This window comes from Eutrema salsugineum, unplaced genomic scaffold (genome assembly GCF_000478725.1).
Source record: "Eutrema salsugineum unplaced genomic scaffold, Eutsalg1_0 scaffold_22, whole genome shotgun sequence".
Taxonomy (NCBI): Eukaryota; Viridiplantae; Streptophyta; class Magnoliopsida; order Brassicales; family Brassicaceae; genus Eutrema; species Eutrema salsugineum.
Genome location: NW_006256812.1, coordinates 1063238 through 1081769, shown reverse-complemented (window position 1 = coordinate 1081769; position 18532 = coordinate 1063238). Strand labels below are relative to the sequence as shown.

Here is an 18532-nt window from a genome sequence, read left to right as displayed (position 1 = left end):
GAAAAAAGACGGCATGGCTTGAAAATCTCTGACTCTCTTGAGTCGACTGAATCGAGCCGGTTATACAAAAATAGGTATGTGAATGTAATAGTTAATGACTAATCAGTAGTCACTAATGAGTTTTGTCGACAGACGACAGTAATCACAAATTGGTAATTACATTCATTCTTATCCTCTTCTCTCCCTAACATTAAAGGAAGTCGTTATATTATGCTAGGCCATTATGCTAATACAAGTATTTTTTTTTTATTAGCTAATATGAAATTACAGTATTTATCATGTAAATTTATTGAATCCCATCTCGTCCTTCATTGCTATGAGTTCAAACTTCAAAGTGTTCTATAAATCACAGTATACCACGCTTTGGTGTAGTGCAAGATGGAACACAAATCATTTGATTACATAGATAACTCAATTTATAAATATTATTTTATTCATATTCTATCATAAGTTAAATGCGTTTAATACAAACCATTTTGCATAACCTAAGAACTTATTTATAACAGAAACCGTAAATCAAAAGATTTTTGACCGACGATAGGAATTAGGTAAAAAAAAAAACAATACGTTTCATTAACAAAAAAAAAACAGCACTAAAAAAAAGGTTAAGTAAATAAACTAGATTTATTTTGATACGTTTCATTCATTTCATTAGTTAAAATAAAATAAAAAAAAATACAATGTCATTGGTATATAATTTATATCAAAGAACTTTTGATATCAGAGAACTAAATGGTAGCGAATTAGTAGTTTTTATTTGCCAAGGAGTATAGATTTATGCTAAAAATCAATTTTCTTCAAACATAGAATTGTGTAACATTTCTTCTTTAACCAGTTAAAATAATAATATTATGTTTAAAGCTCACTTAGAAATTTTAGGGAGCTAACGACTACATTCATATTTGATAATTAGTCGGATGGTAAACATTCTACTTATATTGTAAATAAAATTGAATGATATATTACATTGGTTTGCACTTATTTAGAATAATGCAGTACCGACAAATGATTTGTAATTTATGTTCAAACTATATATATTTTCTAACTAGTCTTTAAATACCGTTTTACATCATTGTGTAATATGATGGTTTTTATCATGCTATATGGGTTTGTTAGACTATTTCCATTTCTGAACTTCTAATGGATTTTTAACGCTTTTATGTATTAAAATAAATACAAAACAAATAAAAATCTAAGAATCTGACTTTTAAATCTTTTAAACCATCATTAACGCAAATATTTTAGGAGTTTTTTAACAATATTTTCAATTAAAATAATTAAAAGAAAAAATTTTAGTTAAAAAATGTTTCTTATTTAAGAATATTAAACAATGTTTTTTATTGTTATGTCAGCTTTTTATCTAAATTTAATATTAAAAAAATACATAAAAAATCTAAAAGAATTTCTGGGTTAATGATGTTTTTATATAAAAACTCTTTCTTAAAATTTTTTTACTGATGTGATACTATCTGATTGGGTGAAAAGTGAGGAAAAAAACAAATGGGCTTTACCATTTCATTTTCATGTTTTGAGATTAGTCCAAAGAAAAGCAAGTAGACTCTATTATAATAGATGTTAGAAAAAAAAAAAGACTCTATTATATTATCTAAAACTGTTAAGAACTTCATAAAGGATTTAGAGATGGAGATGCTATTAGTGTTTGCAAGTATTTAACTCAACCTGTGGGTTAACAATTAACTAGAGTTAATACGTCATATTTGATGGTACCAGTCTTTCTCATTTCCAATGCGTCTTCATATATATAAACCGTCGTGCTTCGTCAATAAATCATTTCTCTACATTTTGTAAATACCAGCCAAACAAAAAAAAGAAGAAAACGCAGGAAAATTAATCTGATTTCTTAATAAGAGAAAGGTTAGTGATTCCGCACTCATATTATAATTTTTTCGTTGGCGATTTTCGTTTTTTTTCTGTCACATTGTCTACAATTTAGTAATTTGGGGGGAAAAATAGTTTTTGGTTTTGAGGAACAAGGGTCTGTATCTGTGAAAAGTTTGATTTGTGACCCTAAACTTCTTCTTCGGTCACCATCTATCAAAACCCAAAACCTGGAGAGAAAAAGAGAAAATGGCGGGTCAAGGGAGGTGGGGTTTTTCAGAAAGGCAAAAAACATGCCCTAGTTTTTTCGATTTTTATGTTTCCCGCTAAAAAAGCCCTAGTTCCGCTATGGAATCTTTACAAGTTCACGATTCTTTAGATCCCCTTGGGATTTTTCGGTCCTCGTTCTTGTCGTCGTCCATTTCCTAGGTTTTCCGGTTCTCTTTGGATTACCCGCTTTTGTTCTTCCTATTTGTTCTTGTGCTGGAGAGATAACTATAAAATGGGATCTATAAATGGCTGTAGGGTTCGTTGCTCGTCGTCGATGGCTGGATGGTCGATGGTAGCGGACGAGGATGCCGCCGATTCTTGCAAAACCTCGAAGAATCTCCAAGTGAATAAGTCTCCTGAAGCCGTTAACTACCCAGATTCTAGAGTGTTGGGGTTTGAAAAGAAGATTGAGGAACTCGCCTCCTTGTTCCAACGCTTACTCGAATCTTTCATCGGCGAGTTTTGTTCGGCAGATAGTCTTCCGCCGATGACCGGCGACAGGAGAGCCGTCAATTTGTTCATTCTTTTCGTGAACGTGAGTCACAGAGGCGGTTTTGATGCTGTTGCTTCATGGGATGAAGTTGCTCAAGAGTCTGGATTAGGGTTTAATAACTCAGCATCTGCGAAATTGAGCTATGCCAAGTATCTTGATGCACTTGCTCGATGGCTGAACAGAGTTATTGCAGGTGATACCGAAGGTACTAGCGTGGAGCTGTCTGGGATCTCGGATGTTTTGCTGCGTAAACTTAAAGATTTTCTATCTCAAGTGAAAATGAACTATGAGCTGTGGAAAGGTGAGGCTGCAATGGAGTCAGGCGCAGAGCTTAAATGGTTTATATCAAAAACCAAGAGAAGATATGATAAGTACCAAACTGGTGATTCTAATACGAGTGATAAGTGTCTGGAGAAACTTATGAACCTTGGTACTGGTAACAAGGAATGCTTTTCGCCTGGGAAGAGAAAACGGGAATGTCCTTTAGAGACATTGGAATGGTTAAGCGAGGTTGCCAAGGATCCATGTGACACATCTATTGGTACTTTGCCAGATAGATCAAAGTGGGAATCTTATGCAAGTGAAGAGCCATGGAAACAACTTCTTCTGTTTAGGGCCTCAAGAACAAAAACTGATCCAGCTTGTGAAAAGACTTGGCAGGTGGGTATTCGAGAAATTTGCATTTTGCACTTTGTGAACTAAGCCCACAGGATTTAGATGCACCAACTTTCCTGCTTTACTGATTTGAAATTCATTATTGACTGTTGATTATAAGCGTCAAGGTGTGATTTTTTTGCCTGTAGAGTCATGAATTTTTTAATATGTCTTAAAAGCATTTTAAGGAGTTGCTAGTAGCAACTTAGGACATGCTGGAACAGCTTTTATCATAAGAAATTTGATTGTCTATAATGTCGGCTTCCCTGAATAGCACCATGGATTATTTATTGCTAGGGAACATTCTCTACACAGAGGTTGTGAATCGTGTGTGATTGAAATAGAATCTAATTAATACGACGGTGATTGTTAATCTTATGCCATTCAAGTCTTGATGATTTTCTCCTGTGTTTCAGAAACTCCAGAAGATGCATCCATGTCTGTATGAAGATAGTGCTGGGCCTAGTTACAATCTAAGAGAGAGACTAAATTTCGATGGGAGTCAGTTAAATGAGAAGAAACCTGGGAAAGGCAAGATATCTTCAGAGAATGGCTCGGCTTCAAACAGTTCAGATGAGGAGGATAGACCAGGTGCTCTAGTTGGTTCAGGCTATCAAGCTGAGGTACCTGAGTGGACTGACATCAGATCTGAAAGCAATGCAAAATGGTTGGGCACTCGGATTTGGCCACTGAGCAAAGATCAAAACAACAGTAATCATCTTATTGAAAGAGATCCAATTGGAAAAGGAAGACAAGATTCTTGTGGCTGCCAAAATCGAGGTTCTGTTGAATGTGTCAGATTTCATATCACTTCAAAACAGGAGAAACTGAAGCTTGAACTTGGTTCAGCTTTCTACATGTGGTGTTGTGATACTATGGGTGAAGGTGCGCTGCAGTATTGGACAGACATAGAACTGGAGAAGGTAAAGTCTTTGATGACTTTTCCACCCACACTTAGCCCATCATTCTTCGACGAGCTCAAGATTATGCTTCCTTCAAAGAGCAGAGGAAAGATTGTGAGCTACTTCTACAACGTGACCCTTTTGCAGTTTAGAGCAAATCAGAGTAGAATCACACCTGAGGAGGTAGACAGTGATACTGATCAGCTCTACAACCTTGCAACAGCGAATGAAGATCCAACCCCGGAAGCAAACACATCTCAGAAACCCGTCCTGCTTACGCCTAAGAAAAAGAGGCGTCGATAGAGAGAGCACCCTGTTGAGATTTAAGTTGGAGCAGTTGTTTTTTTTTTCCTCTTCTTTTTTTTTTCTTCTTTCAATCTCTTTTTTGGAGGCATCTATTGCCATTGAAACTGCTTTAAACTCTGGGGGAGGAAAAGTCATCTATCGACACACATCGGCTCAGCAAATTCTCGTTTTGGTTTTGAGGTAAATATACTTCCATCTCTCCACTCTTTTGATGATCCTACACCTACACGAGTATTCTTTTTGGGTTGGCATTGATTAAAAGTCTTTGCCAAAACTGATGAACTAGAGAGAAGGTTTGTACAACAAGTACAGTGAAATTTCGGATTAGTTTGGTGAATACAAGAGAGGCAAAATGTAATTGCTATTTGGTTTCCTAGGGATTGTATGAAATGAGTTTTATACCTCAGTATCATGGTTTCGAGTAATCTCACATCACTTGAAACCTCGATATCTCATTTTATCTTAAAATCTCACACAAACTAAGTTATACATAATTTCATTGGCTTATTTGATAATTCAAAAACGTACTAGTCTCTATGTGGTGGTTGATTGCTTAAGAGGCTTAAACCAGTTCGTATGTAAACTAGATAATCATGTAGTCATCATCTTAACACAAAAATTAAAAATATGGGATTTATGATGAGAAAGTTAAAAGCCCAATATATATCAATATAAATAGTGTAGATATCAATTTTGGTTGACCCAAAAAAGTTGTCATAAGCTGGGCCAATTGTTTGCGCGTAGGCCCATTATGGAATCCACGTAAAATCCACACCCTCATAGTTAACCCACGCGCATCAAAATCGCGTGGGTATAACCACAGCGAAAATAGGTCGAAATCAACTGAATCCAACAATTTGGAGTCCAAGGGCGCGTGTGCAATTTTTCTTATTTCTTCTTTTTTTTTCCGGAATTCAAGGGACCGAAGTAACATATTATTAATTAATGTCGTTCGGTTTTAATAAACCATGTATGTTAAGAGATTGGATTGAGGATTAACTTAATGCATGTAGACACATATATGTTTTTCCATTTAAAAAAGACACGTAATATATTGTCATAAGTTTATAGCTCACGTTTTCTTTTAAAATAAATATTTTTTTTTTGGTATCATCGATTGTTCAAACATCATTGGACAAATGATACTTATGATATAAGTACACAACTCCCGTTGTATGGTAACAAACAAAACATTCAAAAAAATTATTATAAATAATAAATTTTTCCGGTTATATTCATTCATTTTCTATTGAAATAATGTTATTATTAAATGTAATTAATATCAAAATATATTGAAAATAATAGAATAATTTCTAAATTTCTCTACTTTATGGATGATTGAGATTAAATCTATAGAAACCCTAACGAGTAATTAGGTTCTTTCTCCACCTATAAATACTTGTCATTAAAACTTAAGAAAAATAACACCTAAAAATTATAGGGAAGAAGAAAAAAAATCTAATCATAGCTTAAACATTTCATCTTCTATCCAAGAGTTCATCTAGGGAATATATAATTCTATAAATCTTTTTATGAATCTATTATGTGATCATCTAGTTGTTTAAAGATTTTGGGATTCATCTAAATTTTTCACTTACAATTATGGGTAATTGAAACTAGAATAATGAGCTAGCATTTGATTTGCATACGCTTGAAATTGAATAATTAATTTACTAACCATTAGTTGTTAAAAACCTTATGGAAATAGTGGGATAAAGACTACACTTGTTAAAAAAAACAAAAAACAAAAAAGTGTAGAAGACAATATTTGTGCAATTATCATCATCGTGTCTTTTCTAACATTATTATATTGTTTAATTGATTAAAAACTTGACATGTCACTACTTATAACAGTGTTTTGAAACTCAATAGTATATGTGGAGCAACTATATATATTTAACTATTGGAATTTGAAAATAGAAGGTTTTGCTAATAAGATTATAATTCTTTAAAAATGATAAAAATATGATATTTAATGATAGAAAAAAATATATAGAATATTTTGTTGATTGGCCAATAATATTTTGCAGCTTGTCGAGCTAAGAAATGTTGTGTCTTCCGACATTCTGATGTCCAATCAAGAAAAAGTATCAGCAGAAACGGTGATGATGTGGTGTTGTTAAATTTGTGTGATGATCTAATTTTTTTATTAAACTTATTTGAAACTTGACATATGTTGTAATACATCGTTAGTTAATCAAATTTTTGTTAAAATATATAAAAAGTTAATTTATTTATATCTTTTTTTTCTCCAGTTTTTCCTCAGAAATTTTTTCAAAGAGTAACAAAAAAAAGAAAGAAAAAAAGAAGAACAAAGGTAAAAAAATGTCAAATGAGAAGAGCAAGACTTAAAAACATTGTATTAATTTTTTTAATTATTATTTGAAAGTTAAACCTTGTGATCCCGGTGGCAATTTTTTTCTCTATTAATTTTTATTTTATTTAAATAAATGAGGTGTTATAGCGTGAACCCGAGAAAGAATTGTTTCAAAAGAAAAGAGGAAAATAATGAAAAACAAAGGGAAAAGGATAAATGATACAAGGCAAACGTCCATTTCATTGATCTTGTCTTATATTTTCATTTCATCTCTTCTTCATTTTCGAATCTTTTTTCTCTCTCAAACACCAGATTCTAGAAAGAAGAAGAGGAAGAAGAAGAACGGATAATCGTCATGGCTTCGCCGAGCAAACGCCGAGAGATGGACATGATGAAATTGTCGGTCAATTTTTTCCTGTTGATTTAAAATTTATCTCTCGATTTGGCTCTCTTTTCTTATGAAACTTTCCCCCTTTTGTTCTGGGTTTTGATCTGCTGATGAGTCTCTTCTTTCAAAAATTGTTTTATTATAATTGGATCAGGATGATGAGTGATTACAAGGTGGATACAATCAACGACGATTTGCAGATGTTCTATGTGACATTCCATGGACCCACTGACAGTAATTCTCCAAACTCTGTGTCCTAATTTAATCTCTTGATTTTTGCCTTTGTGCTTATAAGCTACTTGTTGAAATGCCGGAATGAAAACGAACGAGTCTTTGTGTATTTGGTCTTCGCACTAGTCTACAACTTCAGATTCATCATCTCTCTAATATATGATAGTTGATAGGGCTATGATAGGATGAATCTCAAGTCTACAACTTCAGATTCATCATCTCTCTAATATATGAAGTGCCTCTTTTTTGTGTTGTGTTGTGTTTTTTTTGAAGGTCTTTATCAAGGAGGTGTGTGGAAGATAAAAGTCGAACTCCCTGAAGCTTATCCATACAAATCTCCATCAGTTGGATTTGTTAACAAGATTTATCACCCCAATGTAGATGAATCGTAAGTGAGACCCAAACCGTATATATAAAAAGTTTCTCGCTGCATTGCAAGAGCGTCATTGATTCAATTTCGAGATGTGTTTGTGTTTGCGTGCTCTAATAAACTCGGTTTCGTGTTTTGTGGTAGTTCGGGCGCAGTTTGCTTAGATGTAATAAACCAGACATGGAGCCCGATGTTTGGTAATATAATTTTGAATGCCTTTGTATCATCTGTTTGTGTTGCATCCATTTAAAGTTGTGCTTTGTTTAGCAGATCTTATCAATGTTTTCGAGTCATTCCTTCCGCAACTGCTTCTGTATCCAAACCCATCAGATCCTTTTAATGGAGAAGCTGCCTCTCTGTTGATGCGTGACCGCGCAGCCTACGAGCAGAAAGTCAAAGGTTCAAAAAAAAAAAACACCCTTTTCTTCCGACTTGCTTCTCTATTCAACCTCTTATTGACACACATTTATAATCTTTGACATTTGAAGAGTATTGTAAGACATATGCTAAACCAGAGGACATAGCACCTCAGGAGAACTCAAGTGATGATGATGATGATGATGATGATGATAGCATGAGCGAAGCTGGTTCGGACTCTGATGACAACGAAGAAATTGCTGGAAAAGCCGATCCATGACTGTTACAAATCAATCTTTCTTTGCTCTTTCATTAGTTCATTTCCAGATATTAAACCATTAATGTCCATTGACAAAGAGGAGTTAACTTTCCTCTGTAAATCTGTAAACCCTTATGATTATTCTTTAGGAATATTGAAATTTCCTTTGTTTTAACTGTAAATAAAATGTAACAATTTGCAATCAATCCTACAACAATAATAATAGAACATGAATCCAGTTTCTCAATTTGTCTGTTTTTATCCTCCAATTTTTTATTTTATTTTATACATGAACACATCTATCTAAAGACGGATGCTGCAGACAAAAGGACTTTCTTCTAAAAAATTACTGTAAATTTTTCGGTGTTACAACCTAAAGAGCAACAACATATTAAGAAGGGAATAATAAGAGCTATGGAATTATTTGATTACTAAGGCCAAAGACTCGCTGCTGCTAGATTTGCTTTCAATTACCACATTGCAATCACATCTGAGCACTAAGGACAAAAGAGGCTTAGCTAATCCTTTCAGAGTCCTGTCTACAAATGGCTCGGCCTTCTCTTACCAGAATCCGTCCTTAACCTCTTCACCGGATTAGCCCATCCCACCGAATCACCAGCCGCACCGCTGTTGTTTGGGTGAGTGGCTTGGTTTGGCCAGCGTTGCTGTTGAGCTAGCCTTGTTTCCCTTGTAAATGAACCAGACACAGGACTTCTAAGCCCACGACCTATCATAGCTGGGGGCGAGACCGGGCTGCTGGAGCCAGCGGTTCGGGTTCTTGGAGCCGACTTTTCTCTGTCTTTTCTCTTCTTCTTGCAGATTACTAATTCCCCTGGATGGGCTAATATTGGAGAGTCATCGGTGTGGCTTGATGTCCCGCCAATCTTTACTTCTTTCTGAGGTATCTGTACTCTGATCCTTGTGTTCTCGCGTTGTTGAGGTCTCTGAGGAGAGCTTGGCTCGGATTCCACCTCATTTACCGGCTTTTGTCTCTTACCCTGACTAATACCTGCTCCTCTTGGAGACGGTGTAGATACCAAAGTTGGGGTTGGGCCAGAGAAGGAAAGAGCATTCCTTGCTTCCCGGAAATCTGTGTCTGGAAAAGACATTTTCAATAGATCAAAGAACAGATTGTGAACCTTCCTTGCTTCAGATCTCACCTGCATATGATTTTGATTAGCTTTAATAAACTCATTTGGCTTATATATCAAACACACAAAATTGAAAAATTTCACTTTTATTTAAGACGGAAAATCAAACCTCGTGTGAGAATCCATAAAATTGCATTGCTCCCCTTAGCATAAACTGCACGTCAGATGCGAGTTCCATAACTCCTACGTACTCTAGCCTTTCCACCCGGAGATCTATCTCTCGTAGTTCCAAAAGATTATTTACACCTCCAGCTGCATAACCATTCTGAATTCTCTTCCACAAATTTGTCAGCATAGGTACAATCTGCTGACCTTCCTTGTCAATTCTCCTTTGGAGCTTGCTAATGACGTTTTTGCACTGCAAGGTCAAGAACTGGGTAAGTTCAGACAAGCCAAACAAAATAGATGTACTCAACCATAAAAGAGAATGAAATGAAATATCTTCCACTTGATAGAACATACCCGTTTCTGTATGATGTGGGACATTCTTGCACCTGCATTTGAAGAGCCAATGGGACTAGTTCCATCCCATGTTTCTCTGGCAGCTTCAGTGTTGTCCTCCACGGGAAGCTGTGTGATATTCAATCTACCAGATTTTGGGGATGATACATGCAGCTTAGACGTATTAGCTACCTTCTTTGCAGGTAAACTCCTAAGTCTCGAGGATGAATCACTCCGATCTAGTCTTGAACCATGTGAGTCAACAACTGTCCTCAACTTTGATCGATAGCTACGATCGACTTGCAATGGCTGAGCTGCATGCATATCACCACCGTCTAATCTTTCTGCTGTTTGACGGGGTCTTAGACGAATACTCCGTTTCCGTTTTATTGTAGGTTGCAAAACCTGTTCTTCTTCCCCTTCCTCACGGTCATGGGCCCAACTTCCTGATCGTTGGAGATCTATGTGAGAATCCCCCGATGCTGCTATTTCCCCCTCTTCTAGGTCGTCCCCCTGTTAAACATCATTAAAGAAATAAACATTACACAAACGACAAAGAAGAAGAGAAACCTGCAAGACAAACTCAGGTGCCTACCAGTCTTTTTGAGACAGAACCTGGCCTAGTGTCCAATGCAGACAAAGAGCCAAACTTTTGTGAAGAAACAGGAGAAGCCATTTCTTTCGATCTATGACTTTCTGGCGACGATCCTGACGAACCAGCATCATCCCGTGGAGGAATTTTTTTATAACTACCTGAACCCGGAGGGTAATCATAACCACAGACAGGATTCTCTCCATCAGATTCGCCCTTGTTGGTTTGGTGATCACCAAGAGCACCCGTTAGTTCGTCATCATCAAATTGTCGAATGTCTCCCTCTTCTTCATTCCCAGAGTCAATATTCCTTTCCTCAGAGCTTTCATCAGAGTATCCTCCATTGTCATCTTCAATTTCCTTGTAGTTAATCTTTTTGCTCTTGGGTCGCCCCCTTTTCCTCTCACCTCCAGGGCCACCAGTTTGCACAATCAGATTACTGCTTGACAACATGTTCTTTGACGGTTTCTTAGATAAATCAGCAACGGCAGAATTCACCTCTCTGGTACTAGCTCGAAGCCACTTAGGCACCTGCTCATGAGAAGTCATCTCTTTGGTCCAGTCAAATTCTTCATCCATCTGATCAAATAACTCAACTTCCTCCTCGCTTCTGGCAATCATCCTGTTCACCTCATGAAGAGAAGGTACATCATGGACGGTTTCTTGATATCTCTCTTCATCATGTAATAAAGTCTCCAATGTCATTCGTCGCTCTTCATGAGTCGTCCTTTGGTCAAAACGCCCAGCATTAATGACTTCATCAGCCATGTCGATCTTATACTGTTGAATATTATTCCTTATGAGACCCTCTATAGATCCTATGTACCGGTCCTTCCCAGCCAAGTCATCCTCTATATCTATTGAACCACCACTTCTAAGCTCGTCCTCTTTTTGATGGCTGGAAATTTTTTCAACAACTGCCTCCATATAAATCACTTTAACTTCCCTTGTCTGCCCAATACGATGGGCTCTGGCAACTGCTTGTTCCTCATTCTTGGGGTTTGGATCCGGATCATATATCACAACTGTGTCAGCAGTCTGAAGGTTCAGACCCCTTCCAGCTGCACGTATGCTAAGCAGGAAAATAAAGCAATCAGTATCAGGATCATTGAAATCCACAATAGCTGATTCCCGATCTTCTAGGCTAGTAGTCCCATCTATTCTTCTGTATACAAGTCTCCTCCATTGCAGATACTCTTCCAAGATATCAAGGAGTTTAGTCATTGTACTGAAGAGCAATACACGATGGCCTGTCCTCTGTAGCTTTATAAGAATTCTATCTAGAATCCACAATTTTCCACATGACCTTACGAGAAAATCTTTGGAAAGATCATTGAAATATGGATAATTGAGCAAAGGATGATTGCATGCTTTCCTCAACTCCATGCACCTATTATTCAAAGTTCTATATATCTTGGCTTGATAAATCGGATTCTTCTGCGCTCTAAGTTTTTCATCGTCTGGATCCACTCTAAGAGTTCCAGTAGCTTTAATCCAATCATAAACGGCACTCTGAATAGCAGACATTCTACATCTTAAAACTACGGAAACCTGCAACCGAAATCAATGTCAGAAGAATCATCTAAACGAAAAATAATGGCAGAGATATATGACAGATCCTACCTTAGGAGGAAGTGAACCTTCCACATCCTCAACACGGCGTCTGAGCATGAACGGCTCCAAAATTTGATGAAGCCTGTGAATGACTATGACCTTTTTCTCAGTCTCCAGCCAGTCGTCCTCTATATTATGCGCAGGACCTTCTTTTTGAAAGGGTTGCGCGAACCAATCATGAAATGCTTTTCGATTGTCAAAGACATCAGGAAGGAGGAGATTCAATAGTGACCAAAGCTCTTTCAGATCGTTCTACAAGATTCAAAAAAAGCAGAATAAGAATCGTCTGTTTCACTCTCGCACATAATATGAACAACTCATAGAATCTTGGTTCAGTTGTTAGGTGCAGTAATTTATGCCCAAGTAGCTCTACGGTTACCAACCTGTAAAGGTGTTCCAGTGAGAAGTAATCTCCTCTGGCAGCGATACCGATCAAGATCTCGGGCCAAAACAGATTCTCTGTCCTTCATACGTTGTGCTTCATCAATTATAATATATTTCCAGTCAACTTTTGAGAGTTTTGATCGATCATACATAATGAACTCATAAGTCGTAACGAGGACATTGAACTTCATGGCGCAAACCTCCTGAGTTAAAGAACAGGGGATGTATCAATCAACGATTTCAAAACAAAATCTGGAGCAAATGCAACTGTTTTCAAAATTTTACCTGAGAGAACAATTTTGAACGTTGATCCTTTGTACCAACATAATATATGCATGAAACCGATGGCAACCAAGTATGGAGTTCACTCTGCAAATAAAAAAAAAACCGTTAACAGTGTAATAAGTTATCAGATAGAAGTCGACAAAAGATACCAAAAACTGATAAGTATTCCAAGGAATACAAAAGAGTTCATCAACTGGAAATGGCCATGTCAACACAACTACAGCTAGCTAGAGTCAGCTAAGCATCAATAATGGATACAAATACTCGTGGGTTGTGGGGAAACGAGTCTGAGTAATTATGAGTTGCGAGACTTGGTGCATGGTATTTGTGAAAAAATGATAGAACATTCTAACAGAAAATACAAACCTTCCAATTCACCAGAACAGCATTGGGAACAATGATGAGATGAGGTCCATAGTTCCCCTTAAACTCCATAAGGTAAGCAATCAATGCCATTACCTGCACAACGAAGACAGAAAACAATCAACACATAATGCCGGGCAGAAGATAATGCTTTCGTGCTTGCCACAGGCGATAAGTACAGTAATTTCCAGGAATCTCTGAAAATTAAGAACAGAATTAACCTGCACAGTTTTTCCAAGACCCATCTCATCAGCCAAAATCCCATTTAATTTGTTATTGTACAATGAGAGCATCCATTGCAATCCAACCTGAGTGGCACAGAGCGGAATACCTTAGAAACCATCAAAATATGGCACAGCAGAGAAAAGAAATTCCCAATACAACAACATAGAGCCTGGATGGAGGAAATACCAGCTGGTAATCACGCAAAGTTCCAGCTTGAAGCATCGAGGGTTGTCTCACAACAACTTCATTTACAGCATGAGCCAGCGTATAATACCTAGGGTTCGACATAACAAAACGGGTAAAGAAAATGATGAAGACAGCATCCAAAGAGCACATACTTGTATGTTGTGTACAATCTGAGTGTCAGTATTTTACAGATAAGCATATACTTTTACAGCACATATTATCAATTAGGAGTAACACCCGGTACTTTGCTATTTGCCCGTCTAAAATATGGTTGGAGTGAGTAATGACTTACTTGTTGACAGATGAATTATCTTTTGGCGCATTCATTTCCATAAATCTATTTCTGATCACAACTTCTTCTCGAGCACACGCAGCTGCTGCCCTGACCTCTTCTTCTGACAGGCCCTGCATCAAAAAGGGAAACGGATAAGCTACTGTCCACTATTAACTTTGAAAAAAGAAGATTCCTATTTTCTGGGACATGCAAAGTCAACATTTGAGCTGAAATTTGAAGAGTTATCTACAGACAGTAATGGAAAAGTAGAGGTGGAGTAGAGAAAGCAGTATAGATACCTGCAATCTTGCTGCAACCGCTGCAGCATTTGCTGCCTCCTCCACTTCCTGTTGATTCTTTGTGGCAGTAATCTTTCCTCCAAGTTTATGGAGATAATCTTCGGTCTGGGTCAAAAATGAGGAGAGAACAGCGTATCTTTCAGCAGCATCACCGGGTATATTTGTTTGCTGTTCCAGCAACATCTCTCTGTACCTTTCTACATCATTATTTTTCAATGCCTCCATTCTTTTGTTCCGGCCATCATCTTTTCTCTTCGAGAACTCTCTCAGCATCTTTTCGTGGTATTTGGCCACTCCCCTGTTACGAGCAGTGCGTGCATCACGTATAGCCCAGTGAGCCTCAAGGAGTTTCTTACGCCACTGAAAAATGGTTTTCAGCTGCTTCTCTCTAACAGCTTTCTGGCTGGCCAGTACTTGTCTATTCATCTCAAGGCGTTGTCGTTCGCACAACCTCACAAACTTACGGTATGGTCTATCAGGCATGGACATTATCTCCTGTTGTTGTCGATCCACTTCATCCCTAACACGAGACTGAAGATCCGATAGCCTAAGCTTTTTCTCCTCAATTTGAAGGCGCAAAACAAGATCAGGCCTAATTCTTTTCCTTTCTAAATTTTTTGCCAGTAGACCATTGATCTTCTTCAAACTGTCCGTTCGTTTCTTATTAAAGAACTCTGCACCTTCTTCACAAATGAGATCTTTGATGTCATATGCTAACGTGAGATTGTTATTGGCATTGGCTGTTGCAGACCCATAAGAGTCATGCTTTCGAGTGAAAAAGGGAAAATCAAACAACGGTCCATGATATTTCCTGGCAGAGGCTGTATCCTTGGGCTGCTGGGGAGAGTTTGCTTGCGGAGGAACATTAGATTGGCCTCCATCAGATGCAACAGCTTTTCCCTTATCAACATTAGAATCACTTCTAGGAGTCTGTTGACTACTAGCATCTGCTCCTTGGTCTGACTTAACAGGGAGTACATCAGTATGTTGCTCCTCTTTCGTAACCGGATCAGTAGAAGCAGCTTCTTTTCCCAGGTTTTGAAATAAATGACTGTGACCCGTCGCCAAAGCTACTTCGGTATCTCCAACATTATCTTCGTCTTTAGAAAAAAGCTGGCCATTTGAAGAAGCAGCAGCCTGAGACTCTTGGCCACACTCCAGCGACCTCGCTTGGTCTTCTACAGTTTTGTCTGAAGATCTATCCTGAACTTGTACTCCAACAGGAGAAATGTGCCTCTGCATCTGCAGTTCAAGCGGTGGTGGAGCAATAGCGTGAAGCAGCTCCTGAGGCAACGAACTTTCTCCTTTCTGTCGTAGAAAGCACACACACAAAAAAAAAAACAATCAAGCTGATTTGCAGATTAACACTTTACATTAGAAAAATGAGGAGAAAGACAGAGATAAAAACCTTCAAACGCCTAAATGCCAGTATCTGGGCTTTGAGAACATGGAGTTGTTGTTTAGTGAATCCTGATCGCTGCTGTGCTTGTTGGGTCCCCTGTCCACTCTGAAGGGACGAGTTACTGAGTGGACCAGCATCAGACGGAGCTGCTAAATTGGGCGTCGGTGCATTCAGTTGCCTAGGCTGCTGCATTTGCAAATGTTCAGCAGAACCTAAACTTTTTTTTGTAGACGCATTTTGATCCAAAACATGTGTCTCATTTGCAGACGTCTGCATGGAATTTCCTGAGGGCATCCCATTGGTAGACTGAACTAAATGTCGAGGATACACTGGATTATCTCTCCCTTGGATGGAGAAGGGATTCGCTACAGGGTTCACAATTCTAGGACTGGAAGTCGAGGCTAATGAGCTGGTACATATTGCATGTCTGGCCTTCGCTGATCCCGAGTGCCCAGAGATATCACTAGCAGAGTTGGTACGAGGTGAATTATCACCTGGAACAACTGAAGATGAGGCCGGCTGGCTAGAGATTGGAATTGATGGTGACTGTGAAGCTACATTGCCTTCATTAGCTTTCTGTTGGGCAGCCATTCTTGCCTGAAGGATGTGCGCCATTTGGCTGGCGTTGGCAGGATGTGAGAGATCAATATTACGCTCACGCGCCCATGCCTGCATCGCCTGCCACTGCTGTGCAAATGCGAGTTGGTTGGTTCCCATGTTGTTGATACCCTGCGGAGCCTGTGGTGCCTGCATCGGCCTTGTGATATTTCCTGGCATTAGTTGTCCTGTTCCCACCTGCTGAGGAAGAGGTTTTGATTCGTTCCTTTGTTGAGGACCTGATTCCACCTGCCTCTCACCGCGAGCAAACTGTTCACCCGATGGCTTAGACGATGAGGCCTGGGGCTGTGCAGATGCCTGCATCGGAATCATGTCTTGCATATTCAACATTCCCATTCTAGCTTGCTGCTGTGCTTTTTGTTGCTGTGCCTGTAAAGCAAACTGAATATACGCTTGCTGCATTGGATTAAAACTTTGCTGGCCCTCTTGGGAAGAACCCTGTTGTTGTTGAGGAGACTCAAAGAATTTCCTAGACTGTTGAGGCTGTTGCATAGAGCCCGGAGACGAAGAAGCAAAGTTGCCACCTGCCATCATTCCCTGAACCCCACCAGCATGATACGCAAACATGCTATCATTTGCCTCTGAGTTTCTCTGCTGCTGCCATGTAAAAAAAAAAAAAAAAGCACAAGAATCAAGACTAGTATGCAATGAAATGAAGCATCATCTACGATTCAGAGCAACTATTCGTCAGTACATAAACAAATATAGTTATTCCAAGAGGCCAGAAGAGGAGACAGAGACCATTACTCAACATAAGAAGGGAGCTTCAAACTAAAGAAATTGGTGAGTTTCCTTAAACACAGAATCGAGGAATTGAATAACAGACAAAAAAATGGCGACTGCAAAGAGCACTTCACTCCTCCAAACGAACCAAATCCCCAATTTCCCACACACTTTAATAACTTTCAGTTGCATTTCAGAAGAATCAGCTACCTGCCTAGACGCCAGCTGCTGCTGCTGCTGCTGCTGTTGCACAGATGAAGATGAAGAAGACGGAGACGCAGCGGATGACGTGGACGCGGTCCGACCAGCTGGACCCATGCCCGGATTACGGGCGGGCCCTCCGCCACTGCCTCCAGATTGCATGCAATTCTTCTAAGAATCTGACAGTCACTACACTCGATACAATCAAAACACAATTCAAAGGTAGAAGAAGACACAAGTTCGAAACTCTACCCAACAAAAAAAATCCCTCCAAAAAGAAAAAAAAAATCGGACAGAAGCACTAGCAAAAGAAAACCTCGAATAGTAGCAACGCTCGAAAACGGAAATTTACAGAGCCCACATCGACACACTCAGTCGTTAGCCACTCTCGTTCTCTCTCTCTCTTTAGATTTGCATCGATTTTGGGGGTAATCTCAGGAAGAAACGAAACTCGCGGGATGCAACGGTTAAACCAGATCCTTGTGGGGGCTTCTCGATAAAAAAATGGGAGGGAAACGAAATCCACGGAATCGATGATCGATTCCTCTTCAGAAATTCACGCGATCAGAAATTTCTCGCAGTCAAACCCTAGCTGGTTACTTCCCTTTTTTTTTTCTTTTTCTTTTTTTTTTTGGGAGGGGTATTAATCTGAGTTTTCTCATTTTATGTTTTTTACTTTATTTTATTTTTGATTGTTGGGCCCCACGCTCTCGATACAGTTGGTACACGGAAAATGGGTGTCACGAGACGACCTCGATTTTCACTATTATTACCTAAGTGCCCTTCAAGGTATTAGAGTTGCACAAATAACGACGAGACACGTATGATTTAGCGCTGTGGAAAATAGTCCTCGTTTTTATTTGCTACCCAAAACTTAGCTTTTTTTTTTCTTTTTCAAATGGGATGACTTTTGTTTTCCCATGTTAATTCAGATTTACATTTATTTCTGTATTGAGTAAGATTAGTAAATCATATTAAAAAAATGTAAAAACAAATTCAACTAGTAGTGTAGTAAAGTAACAGAGCAACACACAACAACAAAATAAACTTTAAACATGAAAAGTACCGTAGATTTCATATTCTATCGCACAAAAACGTAGAAGAGTTAAAGCCATATAATATAATTAGGACTTGATGAAAGTTCAGCATTCATCTCGTTAACGTACGGCATGATAATGTATGTTTTTTTTTTTTCCTCGTATGATGTATGTTTTATTCTTTAAAAAGGTTTATGTATCTATCTCACGTTGATTTGTATATTTACTATTTAATCGGCTTCTTTCTGTGTCTTTTCTCTTTTGATAAGGAACAAACAAACAAACAAAATCTGACGAACTACAAGAGAAGCCATTTCAACAAATTCAACTAGTCAGATAACAAAAAAACAA

At 38.2% G+C, this 18532-nt stretch overlaps 3 protein-coding genes across 10 annotated transcripts; 2 read left to right on the top strand and 1 right to left on the bottom strand.

Moving 5' to 3' along the window:
- Positions 1-1815: 1815 nt before the first annotated feature.
- On the top strand, positions 1816-4835 carry LOC18015515 (AT-rich interactive domain-containing protein 1). 3 transcript variants are annotated; one of them, XM_024155028.1, is made up of 3 exons: positions 1816-1875; positions 2365-3262; positions 3673-4503. In XM_024155028.1, exons 2-3 carry the CDS (start codon positions 2384-2386, stop codon positions 4459-4461), a joined length of 1668 nt encoding a protein of 555 aa, XP_024010796.1. In that variant the 5' UTR covers positions 1816-1875; positions 2365-2383; the 3' UTR covers positions 4462-4503. The 3 variants fall into 3 exon arrangements, with proteins under 3 accessions (XP_024010796.1, XP_024010797.1, XP_024010795.1); XM_024155029.1 differs by lacking the exon at positions 1816-1875 and having other exon boundaries at positions 2147-3262; positions 3673-4179; positions 4306-4835; XM_024155027.1 differs by lacking the exon at positions 1816-1875 and having other exon boundaries at positions 2147-3262; positions 3673-4835.
- Positions 4836-6972: 2137 nt separating this feature from the next.
- On the top strand, positions 6973-8627 carry LOC18015514 (ubiquitin-conjugating enzyme E2 6). Of its 2 annotated transcripts, none has more exons than XM_006397724.2 (6): positions 6973-7180; positions 7324-7403; positions 7674-7788; positions 7915-7967; positions 8041-8169; positions 8259-8627. In XM_006397724.2, the coding sequence occupies exons 1-6, from the start codon at positions 7137-7139 to the stop codon at positions 8405-8407; spliced, it is 570 nt and encodes a 189-aa protein (XP_006397787.1). In that variant the 5' UTR covers positions 6973-7136; the 3' UTR covers positions 8408-8627. The 2 variants fall into 2 exon arrangements, with proteins under 2 accessions (XP_006397787.1, XP_024010725.1); XM_024154957.1 differs by having other exon boundaries at positions 8038-8169; positions 8259-8624.
- Positions 8628-8703: 76 nt separating this feature from the next.
- Positions 8704-17771, bottom strand: LOC18015512 (ATP-dependent helicase BRM). Of its 5 annotated transcripts, none has more exons than XM_006397723.2 (15): positions 17461-17771; positions 17154-17333; positions 15609-16817; positions 14201-15508; positions 13920-14032; positions 13628-13715; positions 13438-13524; positions 13220-13312; positions 12854-12937; positions 12568-12771; positions 12194-12436; positions 10574-12121; positions 10000-10491; positions 9647-9895; positions 8926-9546 (listed from the first exon to the last, which is right to left on the bottom strand). In XM_006397723.2, the coding sequence occupies exons 2-15, from the start codon at positions 17304-17306 to the stop codon at positions 8926-8928; spliced, it is 6492 nt and encodes a 2163-aa protein (XP_006397786.1). In that variant the 5' UTR covers positions 17307-17333; positions 17461-17771. The 5 variants fall into 5 exon arrangements, with proteins under 5 accessions (XP_024010724.1, XP_024010720.1, XP_006397786.1 ...); XM_024154955.1 differs by having other exon boundaries at positions 15609-16814; XM_024154956.1 differs by lacking the exon at positions 17461-17771 and having other exon boundaries at positions 8704-9546; positions 17158-17333.
- Between the last annotated feature and the right edge of the window lie 761 nt (positions 17772-18532).